The sequence below is a fragment of the Microcaecilia unicolor genome, chromosome 3 (genome assembly GCF_901765095.1).
Source record: "Microcaecilia unicolor chromosome 3, aMicUni1.1, whole genome shotgun sequence".
Lineage (NCBI taxonomy): Eukaryota > Metazoa > Chordata > Amphibia > Gymnophiona > Siphonopidae > Microcaecilia > Microcaecilia unicolor.
In genome coordinates, this window is record NC_044033.1 from 321,699,215 (window position 1) to 321,726,499 (window position 27,285).

Below are 27,285 nucleotides of genomic sequence, written 5' to 3' on the forward strand. Positions count from 1 at the left end.
TTATAAGCATGTTCTGCTGTTCCTTTCAGGTCTCAGCAGAATAACGTAGCACTTAGGGAAAAAAATACAGCCCAGAAGTCCAGCACTGGAGGCCAGGATAGCAAATATCTCCACTGCCACCATGTACTTGCCCTTGGTGCTCATGTACGTTGGGATGAAAGAGATCCAGACGCTGCAGAACACCAGCATGCTGAAGGTGATGTACTTGGCCTCATTGAACCTGTCGGGTAGATTTCTTGCTAAGAAAGCTATGATGAAGCTAATACCAGCCAGAAATCCCAGGTAACCCAGAACAAAGTAAAATGCATGTATTGACCCTTCATTACATTCAATTAGTATTGTTCCAATTTCTGATTTCATATTAAGATATGGGAATGGGGGAGCAGTGAACAACCAGGCAAGACACAGAACAGTTTGAATAAGGGAACAGAAAAGGACTACAGAAATTGAGATCCTGGAACCCATCCATTTCCGGAGCTTGCTTCCAGGCTTGATGGCATGAAAGGCCATGACCACAGTGGTGGTTTTTGCCAATATAGAGGAGAGAGCGATGGAGAAACTGATCCCAAAGGCAGTCTGTCGGAGAATACAGGTCACTTTGTCAGGGTGGCCGATGAATACCAAGGAGCAGAGGAAGCAGAGCATGAGGGAGATGAGAAGAATGTAACTGAGTTCTCGGTTGTTGGCTTTCACTATGGGGGTGTCTTTGTAATGAATAAAGATCCCCAAAATGACAGTATTAATGAGAATTAAGATAATACAGAAGAAAGTCAAAGTTATCCCCAGAGGCTCCTGATAGGTCAGGAAGGATATCACTTTTGGGATGCAGGCATCCCTCTTCTGATTGGGCCATTGGTCCTCTGGACATTTTGTACACGTGTCTATATCTGAGAATGAAAAAATATTGTCCCGTTATCTCACAAATAGCATCAGTTATAGGACAGTAACTTTTCCTTTATATGTAAGGCTTGTTTTAAAATGACAGACAGTAGCAAACATTAAATAACAAAAAATTAAACAATAATGAACGATGAGCTTCCTGTAAATGGAATCATGCATTATCTTTTAGATGAAATTTCACCTAAAATGGATGTTTTTAAAGGATTCCATACATCTTATCTAATAAGGGTGTGATTAGTTCTGCTAGCGGTACCCAGCTCATATTTTTGGATTAAACACCAGGTATTCCACTTGTACATGTGAAGACCCATTTTTCTTAGAATACTGAGATTGCAATTGAGACGTCCAGATCAGGAAGTTCTCAGTTGTATTGATGTTTTGGAAAAGGCAGGAGTGCATGCATATTTGCTGGCCCATGTTGGGTCTTCAATGAAGGCTGAATATGTGCCTAATATGAGCCTTTCACCTTATAACATGAAATCACTTACCATTTTGGCTGGAGACTTCTCCCTCTGGACAGGGAATACAGTCATAGCAACAGACGGGCTCCCCTTCCCTGGTTAATTTCCTGAACCCAGGAGAGCAACTCGGGCTGCATCTGAACTCTGGAGGTGTCTGAGGATTTTGAAAGAAACTGATTTACTTGAGGTAATACTGGATTATGACTTTTCAAATGCAGTGTTACTTTTCTGTCTAAACATGAGCATTTTTCCCATTTATTTTTTGTGCACATTGCCAAGCTATTCAGTAGAATATGGAGGTCAGTATGAGCTGTATTTTCATTGGAAATGTAAACAATATGAAATAAGTTTGATCTGCAATCAGTCATTCAGGCTGATTGGGGAATGTTTTGAGCAATGTTTCTGTGCTGGTCACCCTTAATGGTTTGATTAAAAGTATGAGAAAATACCTCTGCTTCCTCAAATAACTCTGAATTCTCCATCCTCTCGTAAGAGTTGGGCTATGAGAAAAGGACTTTTAGAGAGAGTCTCCCTGCAGAGAACAGCTCTGTCTCTTAGGCTCTTGACCTCCCCTCCCCCACATTTTTCAAACTTAGTGGGTGTGACTAGTTCTTTCTGGGGAGAGCAGATTTCTGCCTCAAAACCAACTGCTTTTTCAGAGAAGCCACCTTTTAGAGATAGTCTCCCTGCAGAGAACAGCTCTGTCTCTTAGGCTCTTGACCTCCCTTCCCCCACATTTTTCAAACTTAGTGGGTGTGACTAGTTCCTGCTTGTTCCAGTCCAGCTGCCCTAGCGTGTTCCAGTCCGCCTGATCCCAGCTTGGTTTGTTCCGGTCCGACTGATCCTAGATTGTTCCGGTCCGCCTGTCACCAGCTTGCTCCAGTCCGCCTGATCCCAGCTCATTCCAGTCCGCCTGATCCAGCTTGTTCCGGTCCGCCTGATCCCAGCTTGTTCCAGTCCGCCTGAGCCCATCTTGTTCCAGTCCGCCGATCCAGCTTTCCCCTTGCTTGTTCCAGTCCATCTGCTCCAGCCTGCTTGTTCCAGTCCAAATGCTCTAGTGTGTTCCAGTCCGCCTGCTCCAGCTCGTTCCAGTCTGCATGATCCCATCTTGTTCCAGTCCGCCCTATCCCAGCTTGTTCCAGTCCGCCGATCCAGCTTCCACTGCTTGCTCCAGTGTTCCAGTCCGACTGTTCCAGCTTCTCCCTGCTTGTTCGAGCCCATCTGCTCCAGCCTACTTGCTCCGGTACACCTGCTCCAGCCTACCTACTCCAGTACATCTGCTCCAGCGTGTTCCAGTCCGCCTGAACCAGCTTCTCCCTGCTTGTTCCAGCCCATCTGCTCCAGCCTACTTGCTCCAGCCTACCTACTCCAGTACATCTGCTCCAGCGTGTTCCAGTCCGCCTGAACCAGCTTCTCCCTGCTTGTTCCAGCCTACACCTGCTCCAGCCTACCTACTCCAGTACATCTGCTCCAGCGTGTTCCAGTCCGCCTGATCCAGCTCCTCCCTGCTTGTTCCAGTACACCTGCTCCAGTCTGCCTCAACCAGCTTCTCCCTGCTTACTCCAGTACCTGCTCCAGCCTGCCTGCTCCAGCGTGTTCCAGTCCGCCTGAACCAGCTTCTCCCTGCTTGTTCCAGCTTATCTGCTCCAGCCTACTTGCTCCAGTACACCTGCTCCAGCCTACCTACTCCAGTACATCTGCTCCAGCGTGTTCCAGTCCGCCTGATCCAGCTCCTCCCTGCTTGTTCCAGTACACCTGCTCCAGTCTGCCTCAACCAGCTTCTCCCTGCTTACTCCAGTACCTGCTCCGGCCTGCCTGCTCCAGTACATCTGCTCCAGCGTGTTCCAATCCACCTGAACCAGCTTCTCCCTGCTTGTTTCAGTCCATCTGCTCCAGCCTGCTTGCTCCAGCTTCTCCCTGTTCGTTCCTGTTCATCTGCACCAGCTTGTTCCAGCCCACCTGCTAGCTTGTCAGCCATTGACTTACTTGCTTGCCTACTAGCTTACTAGCTTGCTAACTCATCAGCCATTGACTTACCTGCTCTCCAGTTTCTCCCTGCTGGTTCCTGTCCTTCTGCATCAGTATGCTCCAGCCCGCCTGCTAGCTTGTCAACCATTGACTTGTTTGCCTGCCTGCTAACTTGTCAGCCCTTGACTTACCTGCTCTCCAGCATCTCCCTGCTCGTTCCTGTCCATCAGCCCCATCATGCCCCAACCCGCCTGCTAGCTTGTCACCATTTATTTACCTGCCAACCTGCTAACTTGACAGCCATTGACTTACCTGCCCCCCTGCCTCTCCCTGCTCGTTCCTGTCCATCCGCACCAGCTTGCTCCACCCTGCCTGCAAGCTTGGCAGCCACTGCCTCACTTGCCTGCCTGCTAACTTGCCAGCTACTGACTTACCCACTCTCCAGTCCATCAATCCCTCTGTTTTTGTTACTGTTTTGTTTGACCTCGTTTTAGTCCTCTTTGAGCTATTCCATATGGAGGATTGAACGTATTAAGTGCATCCAGAAGATTCTGAATTGTTTTTCTTACTTCCACTGTCACCCAGTCCCATGGGGGTCTGTTCTGGGCAGGCATCAGCAGCCGCAATTCGAAACTAATTCCCATAACTACTGCTTTCTGTCTTTCTGGATCTAGGTATATTCTGGGCCATTTATGTTCCCACATATATGCTATTAGATTCTATCAGTATTTTGTGCACCAAATGAGTGTCTGGTGTGCGTTTAGTTTTGTTTAGTTAGTAAAATAAGGAATACTTGAAAATAAAGACAGAAATAGATTTCAGATAGAAAGATATTTATTCTTACCAAAGTTTCAATTCAGTACAGGCATCGGACAGATTCTGGGTTCAATAGCACAGCGTTCCGCCGTCTGAGAAGTGCTGAGGACGACTTCTCAAATTAAGCCAAAATCTCTCTTCTTTTATACCCTTACCTCTCCATAGAAGTCTATGGTGAGGTACAATTTTTTTCAATTATTTCTCAATTTCTGCGGTTATACTTTCGCGTCCTGCCATCTGTGCATTTGTACCCAGCTCCTTCCGTTCCATCTATTTCAACAGGTTGCCACATTTTCCGGTTATGTCAACATGTTTTTGGAACAAACTGTTTTTGCGGTTACTAACATATTTTTCTGTTGAGATACCAGTTTCACATAATGTTTTTGCAACACCTCTCATCACATCTTCTGATCTCTGTATCATTTTATACATTAATATACAAAAATAAACCCCATTTGAGAGCCACATTTTTTTCCATTTTATCCATCATTCTTTCATTACAGGTGCTACATTTTATTTGAATATTGTACCTGTTTGTGTTAAGACTCATTGTTCAGACCTGCTTTCTGCAGATTCTCAAATATTAATTCATTTGTTACTTGTTTGGCCTAATCAGTACTTTTTCAGATGTTTTTGGCTCTGTGGCTTTGTCCATCACAATTCCAGTGGTAGATCTAAAACCAGGCCATATATTAACACCTCCAATTCCAAGCCTCCGGCTCTTCGCTCTATCTATCTGCTTCTCACCTCAGTCACTACACTTACACCTGTCACACCGCAATCAGCAATCACTACCTATGGCCCCTGTCCACATCCTCTTCCTTGGCCTGTCCCTTCCTAATCTTTTTCCCCTCCCCTTACCGCAGTCCACTGCTGGAACTCATTGCCCACCTGTGTTTCCTCCCGTCCTGCCCGCTACGGCAATACCCTATTCACCCCCATCCCTCACCACCTCACCATCTCTCTTGTCCCCCTCCTCCTTCCTAGCCCTTAATCTCCAACACCTCCTTCCTACCATTAACCCTTTACCATTCCTCCTAAGTGCACCCCGTCTTCGTTGCCTTCGTCGCCCGACCTCCCCCACCCTCCTCCGCACTCTCTTGCTCCTCCTCCTGCTATCCGCGGGAGACATTAATCCTAATCCAGGCCCCCCTCACCTATCCTCCTCCTATCCATGCAAACGATTCCATGATGTCTCCAACCTCGTCTCTATTCCCCTCCTCCCCCCCTCCTCCCTCCCCTTCTCATGCGCCTTGTGGAATGCCCACTCGATCTGCAACAAACTGCCCTTCACCCACGATCTCTTCATCGCTCGTTCTCTCCAACTGCTTGCCCTAACTGAAACCTGGCTCTCCCCTGACGACTCTGCCTCAGTCGAGGCCCTTTATCATGGAGGTTATCTCTTCTCCCACACTCCCCGCCCAGATGGCCGCGGTGGAGGCGTCGGGCTACTTCTCTCGCCCTCCTGTAGTTTCCAACCCCTCCTCCTACCACAGTCTCACTGCTTCTCGTCCTTTGAAGCTCACTCCATCCGGCTATTCTACCCATTACCACTCAGAGTTGCAGTCATCTACCGCCCCCCTGATAAGCCCCTCTCTTCATTCCTTACTGACTTCGACGCCTGGCTCACCGTCTTTCTTGATCCCGCATCTCCATCCCTCATTCTTGGTGATTTTAACATTCACGTTGACAACCCATCCAACTCCTACGCTTCTAAATTCCTCACTCTGATATCCTCCTTTAACCTCCGACTATGCTCTACCACCCCTACTCACCGTGATGGCCATTGTCTCGACCTCGTTCTCTTCTCTTCCTGCTCACCTTCCAATTTCTGCACCTCAGTCCTTCCTATTTCAGATCATCACCTAATCACCCTCACTCTTCATCACCCTCCTCCTCAACCTCGCCCAACTATAACCACTGCCTTCAGGAATCTCCAAGCTGTCGACCCCCCTACCCTATCCTCTCACATCTCCACTCTCTTCCCTTCCATCTCGTCTTCCGAATCTGTCGACACGGCTGTCTCTACCTACAATGAAATTCTCTCCACTGCTATGGATACCCTAGCACCATCTGTCTCTCGCCCCACTAAGCGCATTAATCCTCAGCCCTGGTTAACCCCTTGCATCCGTTACCTTCGCTCCTGCACCCGCTCTGCTGAACAACTCTGGAGGAAATCTCGCACCCTGTCAGACTTCACCCATTTCAAATTCATGCTATGTTCCTTCCAGTCCTCCCTATTCCTTGCCAAACAGGAATATTATTCTCAATTAACCAATTCTCTTGGCTCCAACCCTCGTCGCCTCTTCGCCACCCTCAACTCCCTACTTAAAGTACCCTCCGCTCCCACCCCCCCTCTCTCTCTCCTCAAACACTAGCTGACTACTTCCGCGATAAAGTGCAGAAGATAAACCTTGAATTCACTTCCAAGCCTTCTCCTCCCTGTGACTTCTTAACCCACTCCCTCAACCAACCTAACCTGGCCTCCTTCTCCTCCTTCCCTGAGATCACCGAAGAGGAAACTGCTCGCCTTCTTTCTTCCTCTAAGTGCACCACCTGTTCCTCTGATCCCATTCCCACCAATCTGCTTACCAACATCTCTCCTACAGTTAACCCCTCAATCTGTCACATCCTCAACCTCTCTCTCTCCACTGCCACTGTCCCTGACACCTTCAAGCACGCTGTAGTCACACCACTTCTCAAAAAACCATCACTTGACCCCACCTGTCCCTCCAACTACCGCCCCATCTCTCTTCTACCCTTCCTCTACAAATTACTTGAACGTGCTGTCCACAGCCGCTGCCTTGACTTCCTCTCCTCTCAGGCCGTCCTCGACCCGCTTCAATCCGGCTTTCGCCCACTACACTCAACAGAAACAGCACTCTCTAAAGTCTGCAATGACCTGTTCCTTGCCAAATCCAAAGGTCACTATTCCATCCTCATCCTCCTCGACCTATCTGCCGCCTTTGACACCGTCAATCATAATTTACTTCTTGACACACTGTCCTCATTTGGGTTCCAGGGCTCCGTCCTCTCCTGGTTCTCCTCGTATCTTTCCCAACGCACCTTCAGAGTATTTTCTAATGGCTCTTCTTCCACCCCCGTCCCGCTCTCTGTTGGGGTCCCTCAAGGATCTGTCCTTGGACCGCTTCTTTTCTCGATATACACCTCTTCCCTGGGCTCGTTGATCTCATCACATGGTTTCCAGTACTATCTATATGCTGATGATACCCAGCTTTACCTCTTCACTCCCGACATCACAGTTGAAACCCAGGTCAAAGTTTCGGCCTGCCTTTCAGACATCGCTGCCTGGATGTCCAACCGGCATCTGAAACTGAACAAGGCAAAGACTGAGCTCCTTGTCTTTCCACCCAAACCCTCTTCTCCTCTTCCCCCACTTTCTGTCTCTGTTGACAACGCCCTCATCCTCCCCGTCTCTTCAGCCCGCAATCTCGGAGTCATTTTTGACTCCTCCCTCTCCTTCTCTGCCCATATCCAGCAGACAGCTAAGACCTGTCGCTTCTTCCTCTATAATATTAGCAAAATTCGCCCATTCCTCTTTGAACAGACCACCCGAACCCTCGTCCACTCGCTCGTTACCTCTCGTCTTGACTATTGCAACCTTCTCCTCGCTGGCCTCCCGCTTAGCCACCTATCCCCCCTTCAATCTGTCCAAAATTCCGCCGCACGTCTTATCTACTGCGTGAACCGATACTCTCATATCACCCCTCTCCTCATGTCGCTTCACTGGCTCCCGATCCGCTACCATATACAGTTCAAGCTTCTCCTATTGACCTTCAAGTGCACTCAATCTGCAACCCCCCATTACCTCTCTACCCTCCTCTCCCCATATGTTCCCACCCGTAACCTCCGCTCTCAGGACAAATCACTCCTTTCTGTACCCTTCTCCACCACCGCTAACTCCAGACTCCGCCCCTTCTGCCTCGCATCACCTTATGCCTGGAACAGACTTCCTGAGCCCATACGCCATGCGCCCTCGCTGCCCATTTTCAAGTCCTTACTCAAGGCCCATCTCTTCTCCCTTGCTTTTGGTGCCTAACCACCTTCCCATTCCTGATACCTACACTGACTACATAGTTTTTACCTTTAGATTGTAAGCTCTCTTGAGCAGGGACTGTCCTTCTCCATGTTTAAACTTGTACAGCGCTGCGTAACCCTGGCAGCGCTATAGAAATGCTAAGTAGTAGTAGTAGTAGTAGTAGTAGTAGGTGATGTCTTTGTAGCCTACTTTTCTACCTCAATGACTGAACAATGGATCTGCTCACCATTGGTTATTTACGCATATGTATTTTTGTTTCTTTAATCATTTAGCTAACACCTTTGACCAGAGTGAGTTTCATTCAGCTACACTAGATATTTTTTGTTTAAACTTGTTGCAAATTTTATCTTGATCTATTGCTCCATTACATATTGTGTTGACATTGTAAGTAATATACTATCAGGCTTATTTTCTAAAGAGAAGGGCACCTATCTTTCGATACAAATAGGGAGATGGGTGTCCTTCTCCCAGGGTCGCCCAAATAGGCATAATCGAAAGCCGATTTTGGGCATCTCAACTGCTGTACATCGCGAGGACGACCAAAGTTCACAGGGGCATGTCGGAAGCACAGGGAAGGCAGGACTGGGGCGTGCTTAACACATGGGTGTCCTCAGCCGATAATGGAAAAAAGAAGGGCCTCCCTGACGAGCACATGGCCGACTTTACTTGGTCCATTTTTTCTTGTGACCAAGCCTCAAAAAGGTGCCTGAACTGACCAGATGACCACCGGAGGGAATCGGGGATAACCTCCCCTTACTCCCCCAGTGGTCACCAACCCCTCCCACCCTAAAAAAAACTTTTTAAATATTTTTTGTCAGCCTCTGTGCCAGCCTCAAATGTCATACCCAGCTCTCTGACAGCAGTATTCAGGTCCCTGGAGCAATTTTAGTGGGTGCAGTGCACTTCAGGCAGGCGGGCCCAGGCCCATCCCCCTCTACTTGTTACACTTGTGGTGGTAGAACACTGTACCCACATGTAGTTGCCCCTGTTTACCCCTTAGGACTATGGTAGTGTTCTAAAGTTGTGGGTAGTGGGTGTTTTTGGGGGGCTCAGCACCCCAGGTAAGGGAGCTATGCACCTGGGAGCAATTTCTAAAGTCCACTGCAGTGCCCCCTAGGGTGCCCGGTTGGTGTCCTGGCATGTGAGGAGGACCAGCGCACTACGAATGCTGACTCCTCCCATGACCAAATGGCTTGCATTTGGTTATTTCTGAGATGGACGCCCTCGGTTTCCATTATCGCTGAAAATCGGGGATGACCATCTCTAAGGACGACCATTTCTAAGGTCGACCTAAATGTTGAGATTTGGGAATCCCCGACCGTATTATCAAAACAAAAGATGGCCACCCATCTTGTTTTGATAATACGGGTTTCCCCGCCCCTTCGCCGAGACAGCCCGCGAAGACTTCCTCAGGAAAACTTTGGCACCCCGTTCCATTATGCCCCTCCACGCCATACTTTGAGACAAGCAGTTTGTGTATCTGTGTTTAAAAAAGATTTGGAGAAGTTCCAGGAGGAAAAGTCCATAGTCTGCTATTGAGATAGACATGGGGAAGTCACTGCTTGCCCTGGGATTGATAGCATGGAATCTTGGTACTATGTGGGTTTCTGCAGGTACTTTTGACCTGGATTGGCCACGGTTGGAAACAGGACACTGGGCTTGATGGACCATTGGTCTGCCTCAGTATGGGTATGCTTGTATCTTAAAGCTAAGCACTGAAATAAAACGTGCTATATGCCAGTATTCTATAAAGGGCACTCTGCATGAATTGACCGTTACAGAATATTAGCTTAATGGACATTTCACACACAACTTTGGGTGTGAGCATTTATGCCTGCTAAAGTCTGGTGTAAATGCTGGCACTCAATTGATGGCAGTTAGGCAAATGCAGGTATTCTATAACATCACGTGTAATTTATGGGACTGCCCCTCACTTGTCCCTGTCCTTTCCATGAGCATGCCCTCTTTGTAGTTCTGCCCTATGGGGTGTAAGGAGAAATGAGAGCAGTGAGGTAAGGGGGGGATGTGCCAAAGTGAAGGGCCTTAAATGCCAGGGCAAGGAGCTTAAATTGAATTTAAATCTGACCTCGTTGAATGTGCTCTCCCACATGATCGCCTCTTTATTGATTGTAAATTCCTGCTCTTGTGGAGCATAAGGGTTATAACTTCCAACAATTTCTTTAATCCGTGTCTCATCGGGTAGAATGACAACATTTATAATATCATATCCAATGGCGAGATCACCATTCTCATCAAAAAAGATTTCCTCACCCAGAACATTCTTAAAGTGGAGGTTCTTCAGATAATGATGAAGCTAATGAAAACGAGAAATATTTTTCTTAGTGCACCAAAATGGACTTACAGTCCAAATTCTTTACTGCTAGGTCTGTGGCTTGCGGTAAGGTCTGAGTCCCAAAATGGATGTTGTTAATAATAAACCATGCTGCATAAATATAATGAGAACCAGTTAAACAGTAGAAAGTTCCAATGGTCAGTGGAGTGTAAGTATAAGGCAAAAGAACTATGAGTCGCAAACATGTGAAAACAATATGGGTGTCATGGGATTAGCCTTGAGCTGTTTAGCCTTGAGCTGTGAAACAGAGACGGGAAGTCTGTGCAGGGGTAGAAAGAATGTTGCTGACATTTGTAGATAAGAAAGAACAGACTGCAAGGATATGGGTTGCTGACGTGCAGGAATTGGGTGCAGAACGAATGTAAGTGTATATAAGCTGAGTAGAATATGTGTAACATAAGCAAACCTATTTCTGTGTATTGTTGCTGATTGTGTATTGTGAGTATACTTTGCTTCCTGTATAATGTTCTTATACAGCCTCTGTCCAAGGGAGGACAGTTGATAAAATAAAAATTGTTGATTATTCTTCTTTATAATAGTTGTCAGTTTCTTTGTTTGCACTCATATAAGGTGTAAATAAACAATGTGTGGCAATTTAGATTTTGCCACACGTCCATTTTCGGGAAAAAAGTGGCCTTTTTTTACAGTTGCGCTGAAAAATGATTCTGCGCGTGCCCAAAACCTGCGCCTACACTACCGCAGGCCATTTTTCAGCGCACCTTTGTAAAAGGACCCCATAGTTCCACAGTTCCAGAGGATAGATAGGCATGCCCCAAACACAACTTATCTAGCGAAGTATCTTATCGTGCTGTCCTCAAAGCTTTTCTTTTCTTCCAGCCTTTTAGCACAACAGTAGACATAAGAACATAAGAGTAGCCATACTGGGTCAAACCAATGGTCCATCTAGCCCAGTATCCTGTTTTTCAAACAGTGACCAAGGCAGGTCACAATTACCTGGCAGAAACCCAAATTGTGGCAACAATCTATACTACAAATCCAGGGCAAACAGCTGCTTCCAATGTCTGTCTCAATAGCAGACTATAAACCTTTCCTCCAGGAATTTGTCCAAACCTTTTTTTAAACCCAGATACGCTAACTACTGTTACCACATCCTCCGGCAAAGAGTTCCAGAGCTGAACTATTTGTTAAGTGAAAAAATATTTCCTCCTATTTATTTTAAAACTATTTTCATGTAACTTCCTCAAGTGTCCCCTGTTCTTTGTACTTTTGGAATGAGTAAAATATCAATTTATTTCTACTCATTCTACACCACTTAGGATTTTGTAGACCTCAATCATATCTCCTCTCATATGTCTCTTTTCCAGACTGAAGAGCCCTAATCTCTTTAGCCTTTCCTTATACAAGAGGAGTTCCATCCCCTTGACAAAATGATATGGTCACGCTTTGAACCTTTTCTAATTCCGCTATATCTTTTTTGAAATACGGTGACCAGAACTGACCGCAATACTCATTGTGCAGGCACACCATGGAGCAATACAAAGGAGTTATAGTATTTTTGGTCTTATTCACCATTCCTGTCTTAATAATTCCTAGCATCCTGTTTGCTTTTTTGGCGGCTGCCATACACTGAGCAGACGATTTCAGCGTACTATCTGCAACAACACCCAGATCTTTTTCTTGAGTGCTGACCCCCAAGGTGGACCCTAGCATCAAGTAACTGTGATTCAGATTATTCTTTCCAATGTGCATCACCTAGGCAGCCAGAGACATATTCTATAGCCTGACAAGGGCTCCCTGGTTCGTAACCTGCTTCAGGAGAAGGTAATCTAAGTACTCATTTCTAGATCCTCATTGGCCTCCAGAAGTTTTGTATTTTCAGCAGGGTTAATCCCAAAACAGAATATCCAGGTCTAATTCAACCCATGGGAATCAATATTTTGAAAAACCCCTGACAGCTGCAGGATAAATATTGCCCATGTAGTTTTATATGTGCTTTTATCTCTGCAATTAGCTACATTTATGTAATGTCTGTTTAATAGTTAAAACACTTGATATACCACCCTTCTGCAATGAGTCAGAATAGTTTACAATCTAAAACGCCTGTGGCCTCTGAACAGCACTCCAAACAGTCTCTCCCCAGCATCCTGAGCAATCCAACCTCAAGCTCCTGAGCCCCTTTTTCACTCAGGGTGAGCTGGTTCTCAGTATACAAATTGTATGCAGATTAGCATGTTAGCCTTTCACGCTCAGGGTGACCTGGTTCTCCATAGGCAAAATTAAACAGGTCTTACCAACAGCATATTCAGGCAAATTCTTTATTCCAGCCCCTGGGCCCAGTTCTTCTAGCTTAAATACTTTATACATTTACATATCTTCACACTGAGCCTCCCCACACAGATTCCTGGGCTCAGCATTAACCTCAATACTTTGCGGACTTCTAACCCCAGGCTTTGCAGCCTGCTTCTCAGTACTGGGACACACAGCCCTACTTCTTCTTTGGACACCCAGTCCTTCCTTTCTTTGAACACACCGTTCCTCTAAGTACTGAGGCTACACAGTCCAACACTAATGCTTTAGGGACTTCTTACCCCAGCCTGTTTTTCTTCCTTGAGCACACAGTCCACCACAAGTCCATAGGGTTTAGCCAGTTCTTTCCAAGGGGATTCTCCTTCTTTAGCCATCAGCTCTGTTCTTTTTTTTTTTTTCATATCTCAGGTGGGGTATAAAGTGGTTAATTAGCTACACAGGACCCAGCCCATAACTGCCTGCACCTGTAGCTATCCCGGGACTCTCCCCGGTCCTAGCGACCTCCATTATTCTCCTAGCGCCCTCTAGTGGCCTACCCCGGACATCCTGGACATTTTTAGGGGAACAGCGCCATCTAGTGGCCTGCCCCAGCTAGGACAGCCTTTTATTTATCACAAAATATATATAAGGAAAGGAATGTGAGTATATAGAATTCACTGCATCCTGCTTGTCTTTCAAACTGCACAATCATATACTATCACTTCTTTCTAAAAATACCATTCTTATAACAAAGAATATTACCTTCCATGGCAGAAAATCTAAATATCTCTCACTTTCTCCACTCCACAGGGTGGTATTTCCAGAACCAGAAGTGATCATGTCATGCAGAGCATTGCCAGGCCATACACAGCATTGTAAACATGAAAGCTATCCCCAGAGTTTATAGAGTTGCAGTGAAAGAAGAAAAATAAATCACTGTTGCAGGATCTTTGGATGCTCTTGGGGCACTGGTTGTTACACAGGTCATTCCACCACATATCTGTGAATGAATTGTTTGGAAATACAGCAGGATTCACCTCACGGACAAATTTGTGAAAGCTTGGAATAGTCTTTTTTGCAACAACAAAAACTATGATGTTTTTTCTATCAACATTGTTTGAGGGGAACAAAAATCCCCATTCTTCTGTGATGATCCAGACCTTTCCAGATGCTTCCCAAATGGGTGTATGTCTTATAGGCTCTCTGTAGTCTTTATTACAATACAAAATAATCACTTTAGTTGAAGATGTACTGACGGTGTTATAAATATTATTTTTATTTGGAAGCATGAATGAGCGGGACTGACGGAAGGTTTCTATGAATTCAATGCAACCTCCACTCTGCTCAATTCCTTCTCTCAGAATCTGCACAGCCCTCATGCTGTTTTCATCCTCAAATGCAATGATACCAACCCAGGTCCAGTCAAAATATTTTAATAGTTTGACTATCCCAGCACAGATGTGCAGCTCACTGGGGACAGTCCGGTAGAAATAAGGAAACTTAGCTGTGTCGCTCATGACAAGATTTCCTGAGGTGTAACTGATCTGCTTAAAATAAAAGATTGGATTTATCAGCATCTTTGTCATGAAAAGATCATATTTCATTCACATATCAAGTACTTAGAGCATAGTAATATGTAAATTATCTTTAAAATCGAGCATGGTGCTGGAAGATTGGAGGGTGGTCAATGTAACAACGATTTTTAAAAAGGTTTCAAGAACTGATCCAGGAAATTACAGACGTCAGTGCCAGGCAAAATGGTAGAGACTATTGTAAAGAACAAAATTACAGAGCATATAGATAAGCATGGATTAATAAGACAAAGAGGAGCATTTTTGATATGACGTCTAAATCCAACTTTGGATTTGAAACAGAAAAATGTCTATATATTATTTTTTCCAAAATGGCTATTTGCTAGATGTTTTTGTGCTCTGTGCATTTATCTTTTTGGTCCATTTAAAAAAAAATATCTAAGTGAAAAACGCAGAAACTCAAACCATTAGGATGTAGGAAGAACCAGCATTCTTTAACCACACAGACATCCCCAGGAGAGCAATGGGACACACTAGGGGGCACTGCAGCGGACTTCAAATAAATGCTCTGAGGTATACATTTCACTGTTGCTCCCCTTATCTTCTCTGCTGAGCCCCCCCAAAACCTACTACCTCCAAATGTACACCACTACAATAGCCCTTATGGGTGAAGGGAGCACTTATACATGGGTATAGTGGGTTTTGGAGGGCTCACAGTTTCCACCACAAGTGTTACAGGTACGAGGAGATATGGGCCTGGGTCCACCTGTCTGAAGTGCATTTCTCCCAGCACTACATGCTGCTCTAATGGACCTGAGGCTGGCAAGTAATGTTTTTAATTAAATTTTGGGGGGAGTGGGTGGGAGGAGAATAGTGGCCACTGGGGGAGTAAGTGGAAGTCATCCCTGATTCCCTCCAGTGGTCATTTAGGGCACTTTTTATGTGGCTTATTCATTAATAAAACAGGTCTAGACCAAAATGTCCAACATAGCCCAGGATGTTTTTGTTTTGTTCCATTATGGCAGCAAAATGTCCAAGTGCACAGATCCCACCCATACCACACCCCTGACACACACCCTTGTGATTTGAATGCATTTCTAACAGACTTCATAGAAAAACATCTAAAAATTGGTTTTGAAAATAGCAACTTTTTTTTATTTTTAATATGCAGTGCTCAGTGTGTTGCTGTGCCTTTTACCATTTGTCACGGTAACTGCTGGTAGCATGCCAACTTCCAACCATCATCGCACTGGACCTGCCTACCCTTCCTTTATCATTCAATGCTGTTAAGCATGCTGTCTCTATCAATTTAAACGTGCAATGTTGAATGAAAACAAAGCGCTTGACTTATCTGAAACAAATCCAATGTAACTTATCTTGGTCAAGTCCTGTGCAGTTGTGTGCTCTGTTACTGTGCCTTTCATCCACAAGTGTCTGTGTGCATTAGTGCTTTAAAAACAATTCTGTATATACTATTGTTGTTCCTAAAGTGGTGCCACGTTTCACCTTGACTGCAGCTTCAGGGGAACATAAGTTCCAGTCTATAAAATAAACACAGTGTAAGTACTCCTTCCTTAATGTTTCAATTGCTCAATAGCGGTTGCTTAATTTACCTTATAAACGGCTCTCTCAAGATTCAAAAAATGTGGTCTCGTCAGGAGGCTGAATAGCTGCTAGTTCCTCCCTACAATCAAAGCTGAAGGTCATGCTCTCTAAGTGACAGTGTTATATATGTATCCAACAGCTGAAAAGGATGTGTCAGATGAACCAGGCTACTCCCATTCATTAAAGCAGCTATTCTATTTCTTTATTGAGTCCATTGGGCTGAACCGTGCCCCAGTTGTATAAGAATCTCTGTTCTATTTGTACAAGGATAGCTGAAATGTCTCCTCCCCAACGCAAGTTTACCTGAGACAAGACTACATACTTTAGCTCAGATATAGAGTGCTCATACTGTTCCCAGTGTTCCGTTAGGGGTGCTTCTCTCTTCTTGATACGTAAATTGCTTACATGTTCCCCAATGCGCTGCTTCACCTTGTGCTTGGTTAACAGCATTGAATGATGGTTGAAAGGTGGCATGCTACTAGCGTGACAAATGGTAAAAGGCACAGCAACACACTGAGCACTGCATATTAAAAATTAAAAAAAGTTTTTTGTATAGATCTGATTATTTTGAATTCTGGTATTAACTGTGAATTATAATACAGGTTATAATCTACCAGAGTCCACTGTGATCCATCTATTCCTGGGTCAGTTCATTCTTTCTGGGAGTGCTGGTAAAGGATCAGGAGTTTAAATGAAAGGGAGATTTCCTTTTTTTTTGCTGCTAGCTCCTCTTTGAGCTGATTCAATTTCTTTGTCATTATAGAGAGTTGAAGACAGACCATTTGGAGACTTAGAGCTTGTCCAGCACCAGGACCATCAAGGAGTTCATTAAGAGCCCTTTGTCTAGACCCTTCTGAAGGAAAGCAAGGATGCATGAGACCCCTAAAAGACTGGCCTGCCCCAACCTGAAACTACTTCCTCACTCAAAGAGAGTCTCCAAGCAACTCGGTCTCGGATTAATACTATTTGCTAACAATAGGAAAACAGAGAGATAGTTCTGAGTATGAAATGATTTCCTACTACTAGACATACACAGCACTGTACACATTATCCTATGGATTCTATATAGTGCAACTTAAGTTGCGCGCGTAAATCCGGTTGTATTCTGGATTTGCAAGTGCAACATAATTAGCTAACAAGCCAATCAGCACCAATAATTGAACTTAACAAGCAAGTATTAACACTAATTGTCATTAATTAGGATTTAGATGCACAACTGTCTAGGCATGTTCTAAAAGCGATGTGTGTATATTCTAAGATGTGGATCTGAGAAGGCGGTGTGGCCATGAGAGGAGCATGGGCAGGTCACGTGCATTACTTGAAATGATATGCAGTGTTATAAAATATGCCCGTTCCACGAGTAATTAGGCGTCAGCATTTACACCAAGTTTTCATTGGTATAAATTGCTGCAGCTAAATCTAGTCAAAGATAATAGGCATTGGGCATATTCTATAAACTACAACTAGATTTAGGTGAGTTCTATAAACTGCGCCTAAATTTTGGTACAGTTTATAGAATACTCCTTGGCATATCTCAGTAGCGTTGCTAGGGTAGTTGACACCCGGGGCCGGTCATTTTTTAACACCCCCCCCCCCCCAAATCTAGTACTAGGCATACCGAGAATACAAAACACTCAGGACCTATAGAGCAATTCTACCATACCATAAGCAGTAATTTCTACAAGTCACACAAGGATAAGGAAAGCATCTTAAACACTACAGTGAGCACTAGAACATCAATTCACCTACTGTAAAACAAAACCAGACAGAATAGTACAAATCGTCAATCCTGCACAGTCAATGCCAACTGAAAGCCATGTCTTTTTCATAAACACAGATACACCCTAATCCACTATAGAATAATAATAAACTTTCTATTTAGACAAAAATTAAACAACCCCCAAGATGCCAGACTCTGCATACAATGCAACACCACAGAAACAGAAAATGTCCCCTAGTACTGTGCAAAATATAAAGACAGCAGATGTAAATTTGAAAAACAAGTACCAATCACCACTTTACAAATTAACAAATAGAAATAAAATAAATACAGAAAATAAAATAATACCATTTTATTGGACTAATACATTTAGCTTCCAGAGGCCAAAATCTCCTTCCTCAGGTCAATACAGTATAGTGCTGTTACAGTATGCTATCCTGACCTGAGGAAGGGGGTTTTGTTCTCTGAAAGTTAAGTCAAAATGTATTAAAATTAGTCCAATAAAAAGATTACCTTATTTACATGTTCTATTTATAAACATTTATTAACACAGCTACAATACTATATCCTAAAGCAAAATAATAAAAATATATATTTACAGTTTGTTGTCTCTGGTTTCTGCTTTCCTCATCTTCTTTTCACTGTCTTTCTTCCATCCAGCATCTGTCTTTGCTCTCTCTCTCTGCCATCCAGTGTCTGCCCTCTCTAATGTCCCTTCCACCCACTGTCTGCCCTCTCTCTCTGCCCCTTCCATCCACTGTCTGTCCTCTCTCTCTCTCTCCCTTCCATCCACATCTGCCCTCTATTTCTGCCCCTTCCATCCACCATCTGCCCCAGTCTGCCATTTTTCTCTCCTCCTCCCATCAACATCTGCCCTCTCTCTCTCTCTCTCTCTCTCTCTCTCCCTTCCATCCACATCTGCCCTCTATCTCTGCTCCTTCCATCCACCATTTGCCCCAGTCTGCCCTCTTTCTCTCTGCCCCTTCCACCCACCATCTGCCCTTTCTCTCTGCCCCTTCAATCCGTCTGCCCTCCCTCTCCCATCCATCTAGGGTCTGCCCTCCCTCAAACTCCCCCCTTCCATCCAGGGTCTGTCCCCACCCTCCCCAATCCCCTTCTCCCCTCTGGGCTCCCCCACCCTCCCCAATCCCCTTCTCCCCTCTCTGGGCACCCCCACCCTCCCCAATCCCCTTCTCCCCTCTCTGGGCACCCCACCCTCCTCAATCCTCTTCTCCCCTCTGGGAACCCATCTGGGCTCCCCCACCCTCCCCAATCCCCTTCTCCCCTCTCTGGGCACCCATCTGGGCTCCCCCGGGCTCCCTAATCCCCTTCTTCCATCTGAGTCCCCCCTCCCACCCGACCCGACGCGACCCGACACACCTACCAGCTCCGGTGTCCTGCTCCCACCCTGTCCTGCCTTAAAACAAAATTTTTTGAAGTGCCGAAGTGGCAGGCAGCGCCTGCCCTGCTAGTAAAAATCTCCTCAACATCGCATCGGGCCTTCCCACATTCAGTCCCGCCCGCCCTCGTGGTAATAGGAAGTTACCCCAGAGGAGGGCGGGACGCGACGTCGAGGAGATTTTTACTAGCAGGGCAGGCGCTGCCTGCCACTTCGGCGCTTCGAAAAAAATTTTTTTAAGGCAGGACAGGGTGGGAGCAGCGGGAGCGGAGCACCCCCCACCCGCTGACACCCGGGGCGGACCGCCCCCACCGCCCCGCCCTTCCTACGCCACTGGCATATCTTTTTTCAGAGCTAATGTTTTAGGTGTGATATATAGAACATAGCCTGATATGCAGGTACTTTCTTTAATGGGCCTAGTGGGTTCAAAATCTAAGCTTTTGTACCTATGGCATTGGAGGGTTAAGTGACTTGCCCAAGGTCACAAGGAGCTACAGTGGGAACTGAACCCATTTCACCAGGATCAAAACCAACTAGTAATATTTTCTTAGCAGTAGTTTCATTACAAACTCTTTTATAGCAACTAATGAATTTTCCCAAATAAAATAAATGAAGGCATCAGCCTGAATTAGAATTCCTGAAAACAAAAGAAAATGTCTCTTACTGACCTCAAGCTCAAGGAGAATAAAAGTAACCGGTATACACAGTGCTTTTTTTGTAGAAAAAAAGGTGCTGGAACTCATGGGCGGGGTCACCACATATGACTCCACCTCTATTGTGGCCACACCCACATTAGCCACACCCCTTATACCAGCCATGGCGCATATAAACAGACATCATTGAAAATATTATACTAGTATAGGAAAAAAAAAATAACATGATTTTTTTTCATTATAAATAATTTCTGTAAGCTGTTACAGCTCTAGTATACCCAGTGCAAAATAAGACAGCAGATGTAAATTCTCAAATTGGACATATTCCAGACAATAAAATGAAAATAAAATGATTTTTTTTCCACCTTTGTTGTCTGGTGACTTTGTTTTTCTGATCATACTGGCCCAGTATCCGATTCTGCTGCTATCTGTCCTCTTAACTCTGTTTCCAGGGCTTCCTTTCCATTTATTTCTTTACTTTCCGCCTTTCTTCTTCATTTCTTGCCCTACATCAGTAAGTAAAAGATGGGTTCTCTGCAGACTTGACTATCCAGTGGATCCAGCTTCTGCCTATTTTCTTCATCCATGTGCAGTTTTTCTCCTCTCTTCCTTTTCCCTCATCTCATCTCCTTCCTCACTCTTCCCTCTCCTCCATCCAGAGTAATATAGTAACATAGTAGATGACGGCAGAAAAAGACCTGCACGGTCCACCCAGTCTGCCCAACAAGATAAACTCACATGTGCCATTTTTTGAGTATACCTTACCTTGATTTGTACCTGTCTTTTTCAGGGCACAGACCGTATAAGTCTGCCCAGCACTATCCCCACCTCCCAACCACCCGCCCCGCCACCCACCACCGGCTCTGGCACAGACCGTATAAGTCTGCCCAGCACTATCCCCACCTCCCAACCACCCGCCCCGCCACCCACCACCGGCTCTGGCACAGACCGTATAAGTCTGCCCAGCACTATCCCCACCTCCCAACCACCAGCCCTGCCTCCCACCGCCAGCTAAGCTTCTGGGGATCCCTTCCTTCTGAGGAGGATTCCTTTATGTTTATCCCCCGCATGTCCAGCATTTCTTCTCTCTCCCTGCCCTCTCCTCCATCCACCCATGTCCAGCAACCTTCCTCCCCTCCCCTGCCCTCCCCTCCATCCACCCATGCCCAGCAATTGTCCTCTCTCCCCTGCCCCCCTCCAGCCACCCATACCCAGCAATTGTCTTCTCTCCCCTGCCCCCCCAGCTACCCATACCCAGCGATTCTCCTTGCTCCCCTGCCCCCTCCAGCCACCCATACCCAGCAATTGTCTTCTCTCCCCTGCCCCCTCAAGCCACCCATACCCAGCGATTCTCCTTGCTCCCCTGCCCCCTTCCAGCCACCCATGCCCAGCAATTGTCCACTCTCCCCTGCCCCCCTCCAGCCACCCATGCCCAGCGATTGTCCTCTCTCCCCTGCCCCCTCCAGCCACCCATACCCAGCAATTCTCCTTGCTCCCCTGCCCCCCTCCAGCCACCCATACCCAGCAATTGTCTTCTCTCCCCTGCCCCCCTCCAGCCACCCATACCCAGCGATTCTCCTTGCTCCCCTGCCCCCCTCCAGCCACCCATGCCCAGCGATTGTCCTCTCTCCCCTGTCCCCCTCCAGCCACCCATGCCCAGTGATTGTCCTCTCTCCCCTGCCCCCTCCAGCCACCCATGCCCAGCAATTGTCTTCTCTCCCCTGCCCCCCTCCAGCCACCCATGCCCAGCGATTGTCCTCTCTCCCTTGCCCCCCTTCAGCCACCCATGCCCAGCGATTGTCCTCTCTCCCTTGCCCCCTCTCTCGCCACCCATGCCCAATGATTGTCTTCTCTCCCCTGCCCCCCTCCACCCATGCCGAGCAATTGTCTTCTCTCCCCTGCCCCCCTCCAGCCACCCATGCCCAGCAATTGTCCTCTCTCCCCTGCCCCCCCTTCCAGCCACCTAGGTTGTCCAGTGGATTCTTCGGGGCAGGCAGGAAAGATCCCCAGTCTTTCCTGCCCACTGCTGGCGCTGACTGTCCTGTGGCGCTACTGTATCGCTCTTCAAAATGGCCACCGAGACAAAAAAGGCGGCCTCCAAGACTTCAGCAGAAGTCTCACAAGGCCGCCGCTGGAAGTCTCGGCAGCCATTTTTAAAGAGCGATCCGGCAGCGGGGGAGGGTCAGTGCTGGCAGCGGGCAGGCAAGACTGGGGATCTTTCCTGCCTGCCCCGAAGAATCCGTTGCCTTCAGGTATGACTGGGATGCTGTAGCTCGGGGGAGGGAGGGAGGAGAGCCGGCTTTCCCTGAAGAACAACCGGCTCCAGGCAGCACACCACCGGATGGACCTCACAAAAAAAGCACTGGGTATACAATCTTTGTGCCAGGCAAGATGTCCCAACTGAGGGGTATACATTCTCTTTGTAGCAGTTCAAGGCAAGACCTATAAGACTCATAGACTTTTCTAAACATTTGACTTTCTCAATTATCCCTTTATAATAAAACTCCCCCTCAACGTTCTGAGGACACTAACGTCACTGTCAGTTCCTCCGGGCACTTCCTTCCGGTTCGAAGGGTTCGTGGTGGTGAAGCCACCGAAATCACTGTGTTGGGGCCCCGCCCTTGCGTCAAACGTGATAACGTTGAGGGCGGAGCAATGGCTTCAGTGGCTTCACAACCAACGACTCAGCACATTGAAGGTGGCATTGGCGTGCGTTGATGAGGTCCGCAACAATGGCGGTCAGTGCCTTCACAACGCTGAAGGGGTGAGCAAGGAGAGGGGGTTCGGGAGGAAACCCTTGCTAGCGCCCGTTTCATTTGCACCTGAAACGGGCATGTTTTACTAGTCCCTTTATATAACTGTGGCTTTAATTTGAGGTTCACATGTGAGGCTAACCATCTGGAGAATTTGTTGGCTTGAGTAAGGGTTAGAAGAATAAATCTACCCACCTTGTAGCAGTTGCCATTCTTTGGAACAGGATCTTCAGTCAGCATATTGTTTGCCACAAAAAGTTGTATGACTGTTTATTTTATTCTCCTTTTAGCTTGGGATCAGTTAGAGCAACTTGCCTTTGATTCCATGAAGTAGAAGCCAGGCTACCTGATACTTTGGTTTGTTTCTTTCAGGAATATTAATAGTGTAATCCCCTCCCCCACTCCTGGTTTACCAAATGTGCTCAGATTCAGGTTTCCAATGTAGTCTGGACCGAGTGACACAAACACACCAGGAGCGGAGAGGAGATACAAAAAAAAAAAAAACTAGTGAAAAGTAGAATTGATTAAAAGTTACTTTATTTAAAACATTTGTTTTAAACTCAGCAATTCAGTATTTATAACTTGCTCACTAGCGGATTGTAATAAATTCACAAATTGTTCTTTACACAACAAACACATAACACTTAAACTTCTATGTTTAAATTTTCTAGAGCATTTGTTTCGATTGCTTATTGACTTTTACAAGTTTTACAACAGTAGCTGTTGACATTTGTTTCTTTGTTTTTTTCCCATAGGTTCACTCACCCGGCTAAAGTATACCACTAACATCAGATAAGTATTTCTTCCATTTATATCTTAAACATGCATGCAATAACAAAAAGTAACCATTCAGGATATGTCAGCTGTCAAGAATTGATTCTTTGTTTTTTATTTCTCTTTCAGGTTTTTCTTCTCATAACGCAAGGTAAATATAAAATGTATATGATTCTACACTTCTACAACTAATGTCCTTTTGTAGTTTCTCCTCAGCTTATAGATGGCGTTAAAGGATACTTTATTTTCTTTCTTTCTTTCTTTCTTTCTTTCTTTCTTTCTTTCTTTCTTTCTTTCTTTCTTTCTTTCTTTCTTTCTTTCAACATTGGGTACCATATTCTTGCTTGAAGATCACTGGAACCCCCCGATCAGGAACCTACTACACTGAACTTTAATAACAGAAAGGGAAGGAAGACCCTAAAATCTACCTAATACTGTAACCTAAAAAATTTAATGTACCAGAGTTCATTACTTCCCTCTCTAGCTCATCCCAATAAAAAAACAGATAATTATTACTCCCTACGCTATCCCTCCCACAAAATATTTCGTTAGAAAATATGACACATAAATAATTTCTTTTATTTCCCAAAATTAGAATTCTAAATCCCTGCAATTAATAGGGACAACCACATACACGGCCTTCAGAGAGGTATTTTCTTTTAAAATCACCTCACAAAGCTAATCAGGCTCAATAGTAATACTTTTAGAATTTCTTCAGGCACATTAACCAAAAATATGCCCTCTCAGTTTGTAGCGTAATTTAGCTTAATCCCTAAAACTTTAAGCCAATTACAGCATTTTAATACATACCAGAGCTGTGCTACTTAGTTACCAGCCCTGAGCCACGGCTCTCAGTCACACTTGTCACACGCTATAAGCCTGTACAGACGCGGAAGGCTTTTAAAATAGTACAGCTAACATCAATCACACTTTTCTCTAACACCAGTACCCTTAATGAACACTCAATATGTCTGAAAATGAATTTATTTTCCCCACAGCTGCTCTCAGACCTTTAACACATGTCTGACCAGCTTAACACTCACCTCCCAACTACCAACCGTAATTTTTAGAACCTACTGACATCACTGTCCCAGGCTCGAGCACTTGCCACAAGCTTTCACATTCTAAATCCCCACAGCAGACAACCACAGCGTTTTTAAACCAAAATACACAGTTTTTAAATATATATATATATACAGGCAGCATGTTGAATTAATGTAAATCTTTATACCTTAAGGCTCTTGTAGCCTGAAACTTCTCCCTTTAAACCTGGCACACGCCTCCCGCAGTCCCCTTCAAACAGTCTGCCCTGCCTCTCCATCCTCCACCAACGCCGCAGGTAAGAACATATTTATAAATGTTAACCCCTTGGGTTACAATAGTTATAATGAAACTGCTGCTTAATCCCTCCCCCCCCCCCCCCCCCCCCCCCCCCACACACACACACACTAGTTTGGCTATTATACAATAAATCAATACTTACAAGAAATTTCCCTCTCAGAATTCTTACACTGAGCGATAATAATTTTACACTCATGGGTTCAAATAATTCATCAAACTTATTAATCATATTGTCCTTAAAGTTTGAACCAGATTATAGAAGAGGAAACAAAGTGAAATCAAAGATGCTCCCTGACCTGTGGGGAGTGGTATATCCTGGACAGGCTGGAAAATTGGCTCGAATGCTCAGGTGGAAGACTTTCAATGATAGCAAACAGTGGGCCAGATGTTTTGCAGCTGTAGTTTGGGATCCCGGTGTCCATTCCTGAAAATATATTCATGGCAGCTCTATACATTAAGAAAAAGTTGTCATAAGGGTTCTCAATGTGGAACCCCAGTGTGAGGTTGGGTAAAAGCTCCGAGCTGTTGTTAATCTCCTCCACCGCAGACACAAAGGCCAGGAAGTTGTAATAGTTCGACGGTACAGGACTTTAAGGACAATAAGTATCATTAAAATATGACATTAACAGTAGACAAGAGTGAAAAAGGTTTAGGATTAGGGTTAGAAGCATTGTTTGTTACAAACTTTACATATTGGTCTGATATCAAAGTCCAAAATGTGCATTCTCCAGGTTTAGCAGATACATGCATATCCTACCAACATGGACTTTAGCACGGCTGTTTCTCTGCTCATCCATCTGAACTAAAAATATAAACTCCCCACTGAAGATTATTCAGGAGCCAAAGAACGTAGGATGAAGAAATGGTATCAGGGGAGACAGCATGGTTGGAAGTACATGTGGAAATTCCCAATCCACAGCAAAAAAATGTGGCCAGACCCATGAGGAAAAGGAGGTGAGGTGGGATAAGACCACTAAACCTCAACTTATTTGACTAAATTAAAGTTTCATGGATAAGTTTGTTATCCAATTCATTTTTATGGGTAACTCTAGTTGACTATTGTGCAAAACGGCAGACAACTCAAGAAACCCCTCAGGTTACTACATCTGTGGCTGAAAACTGTTTACACAAATACATTTCCTAAATCTTACTGCACAGATTGTGTGTTTTTAGGTTTCAATGGACATTCCAGACAAACACTTCACTAGTTATGTGCTGTCAAGTGATGAATGTAGTCATCTGTGCATTAGAGGGTTGCATTGAGCTTCAGCACAAAATGTTCTAATGCAGGTGCAGAACTTTACTCTTGATACAGTAAACTAATGACAAGCAAATTACTGATGCACTAGAAAATGTGCAATGATAGAAAAATAGCACACACTATGGATTGCTGTATCGGGTGTGTTTATTTCCCTTCCTGTCAGGTGTCACCATTTTTCAAGTTAACAGTAGACAAAGAAGGAACAGCAATTCAGGAAATGGATTTGGCAAGTTTCACACATTCCTGTTAATAAAAGTTTTTTTTTTAACACATGAAGAATTTTTTTAAACATGTGTTAGGAGAATGGGTGTGGAACTGGTGGGAGTGAAAGGTCAGTGGTGCTGTGGCTACTAGGTTGCTCGGGATCAGATATCAACCTTGGGTGGGGTGGCTACCTCAGCTGAAGTAAAGTTTCTGCACTAAAGGAGAATTAGGATGGAGGTAATTCATACGAAAGTGAGCAAAATGGTGGATAGTTTGCAGAAGAAGTCACACACAGAGGGGCTGCAGGAGCTAAAGACATACTCGACAATAGAACAAAAAGCAAGATATAACGCAAGTTTTCAAATATTTACTTGCTTTGAAGAAGGTACAAACGAGTAGTATTCTCAAAAGAATGAAAAGCTGAATATTATCAGGATGTCAAAGGAATTAAGAAAGGGAGAACCTCAAAAAAAGATCTGAATTTGTTCTTTCATGAAGAGTATGGTGGATATCTAAAGTAATTCAATACAAAACAGCACCAGAATGCAAAAGTGCTTTGGAAAAATGTGGGGAGGTCAATTTTCACAATACTTTTACCCAGGGTTTCAAACTGTCATAAAAGTTTCCACTCTGTTCATTGAAAAAATTAGATGCAGGTAAAAGTATATTTTAACCTGCCCAAAAGGTATGAGGGCTTGAGAGAGACAACAACACATCTAGTTGTGTATTGTCACAATGTATTCACAGATAAAGCAGATAAAAATCTTAGCAGGTCTTTCTTCCCCAGGGCCTATTTCAAAGGGAAAAAACTCAGATTTAATGTGAGAGTATTAGTAAAATGTCATCAGGATATATTTGCAGCTCATGCCAGTGACCTACCAAAAATAACACCTTCAAGCCTGTCTCATATAGGAATTAAACCAGGATGCTACTTACAAGCTCAGTCCAACAAATGGGGGAACAGTTGTGAAGGATGGATGATTATCTGGGTAAAAGGTTTCTACAGTTACAAGTCCCCCGATCATAATGTCCCCATCCCTACGGTAACCTGGTTGTAGCTGTGTTGATAGGTAGTTTCCAAGTGTGCACTGACACTCAGTCATCTTCCACAGGATGTCACAAAGCATCAATAGAAGCAGAATCAGATGAGCTTCCACCTTTAAGGATGTGAAAGAGCTTCTGCTTCTGCCAGTGTGATAATGTTTGCTCTTCCTGCTCCAAATGTTATAGCTCAGCAT

At 45.0% G+C, this 27,285-nt stretch overlaps 1 protein-coding gene across 1 annotated transcript; it reads right to left on the reverse strand.

Moving 5' to 3' along the window:
• Window positions 1-27,285, reverse strand: LOC115464691 (vomeronasal type-2 receptor 26-like). The gene is made up of 6 exons (XM_030195049.1): window positions 26,984-27,285; window positions 24,879-25,170; window positions 13,843-14,349; window positions 10,292-10,519; window positions 1,389-1,515; window positions 1-887 (listed from the first exon to the last, which is right to left on the reverse strand). Exons 1-6 carry the CDS (start codon window positions 27,283-27,285, stop codon window positions 1-3), a joined length of 2,343 nt encoding a protein of 780 aa, XP_030050909.1.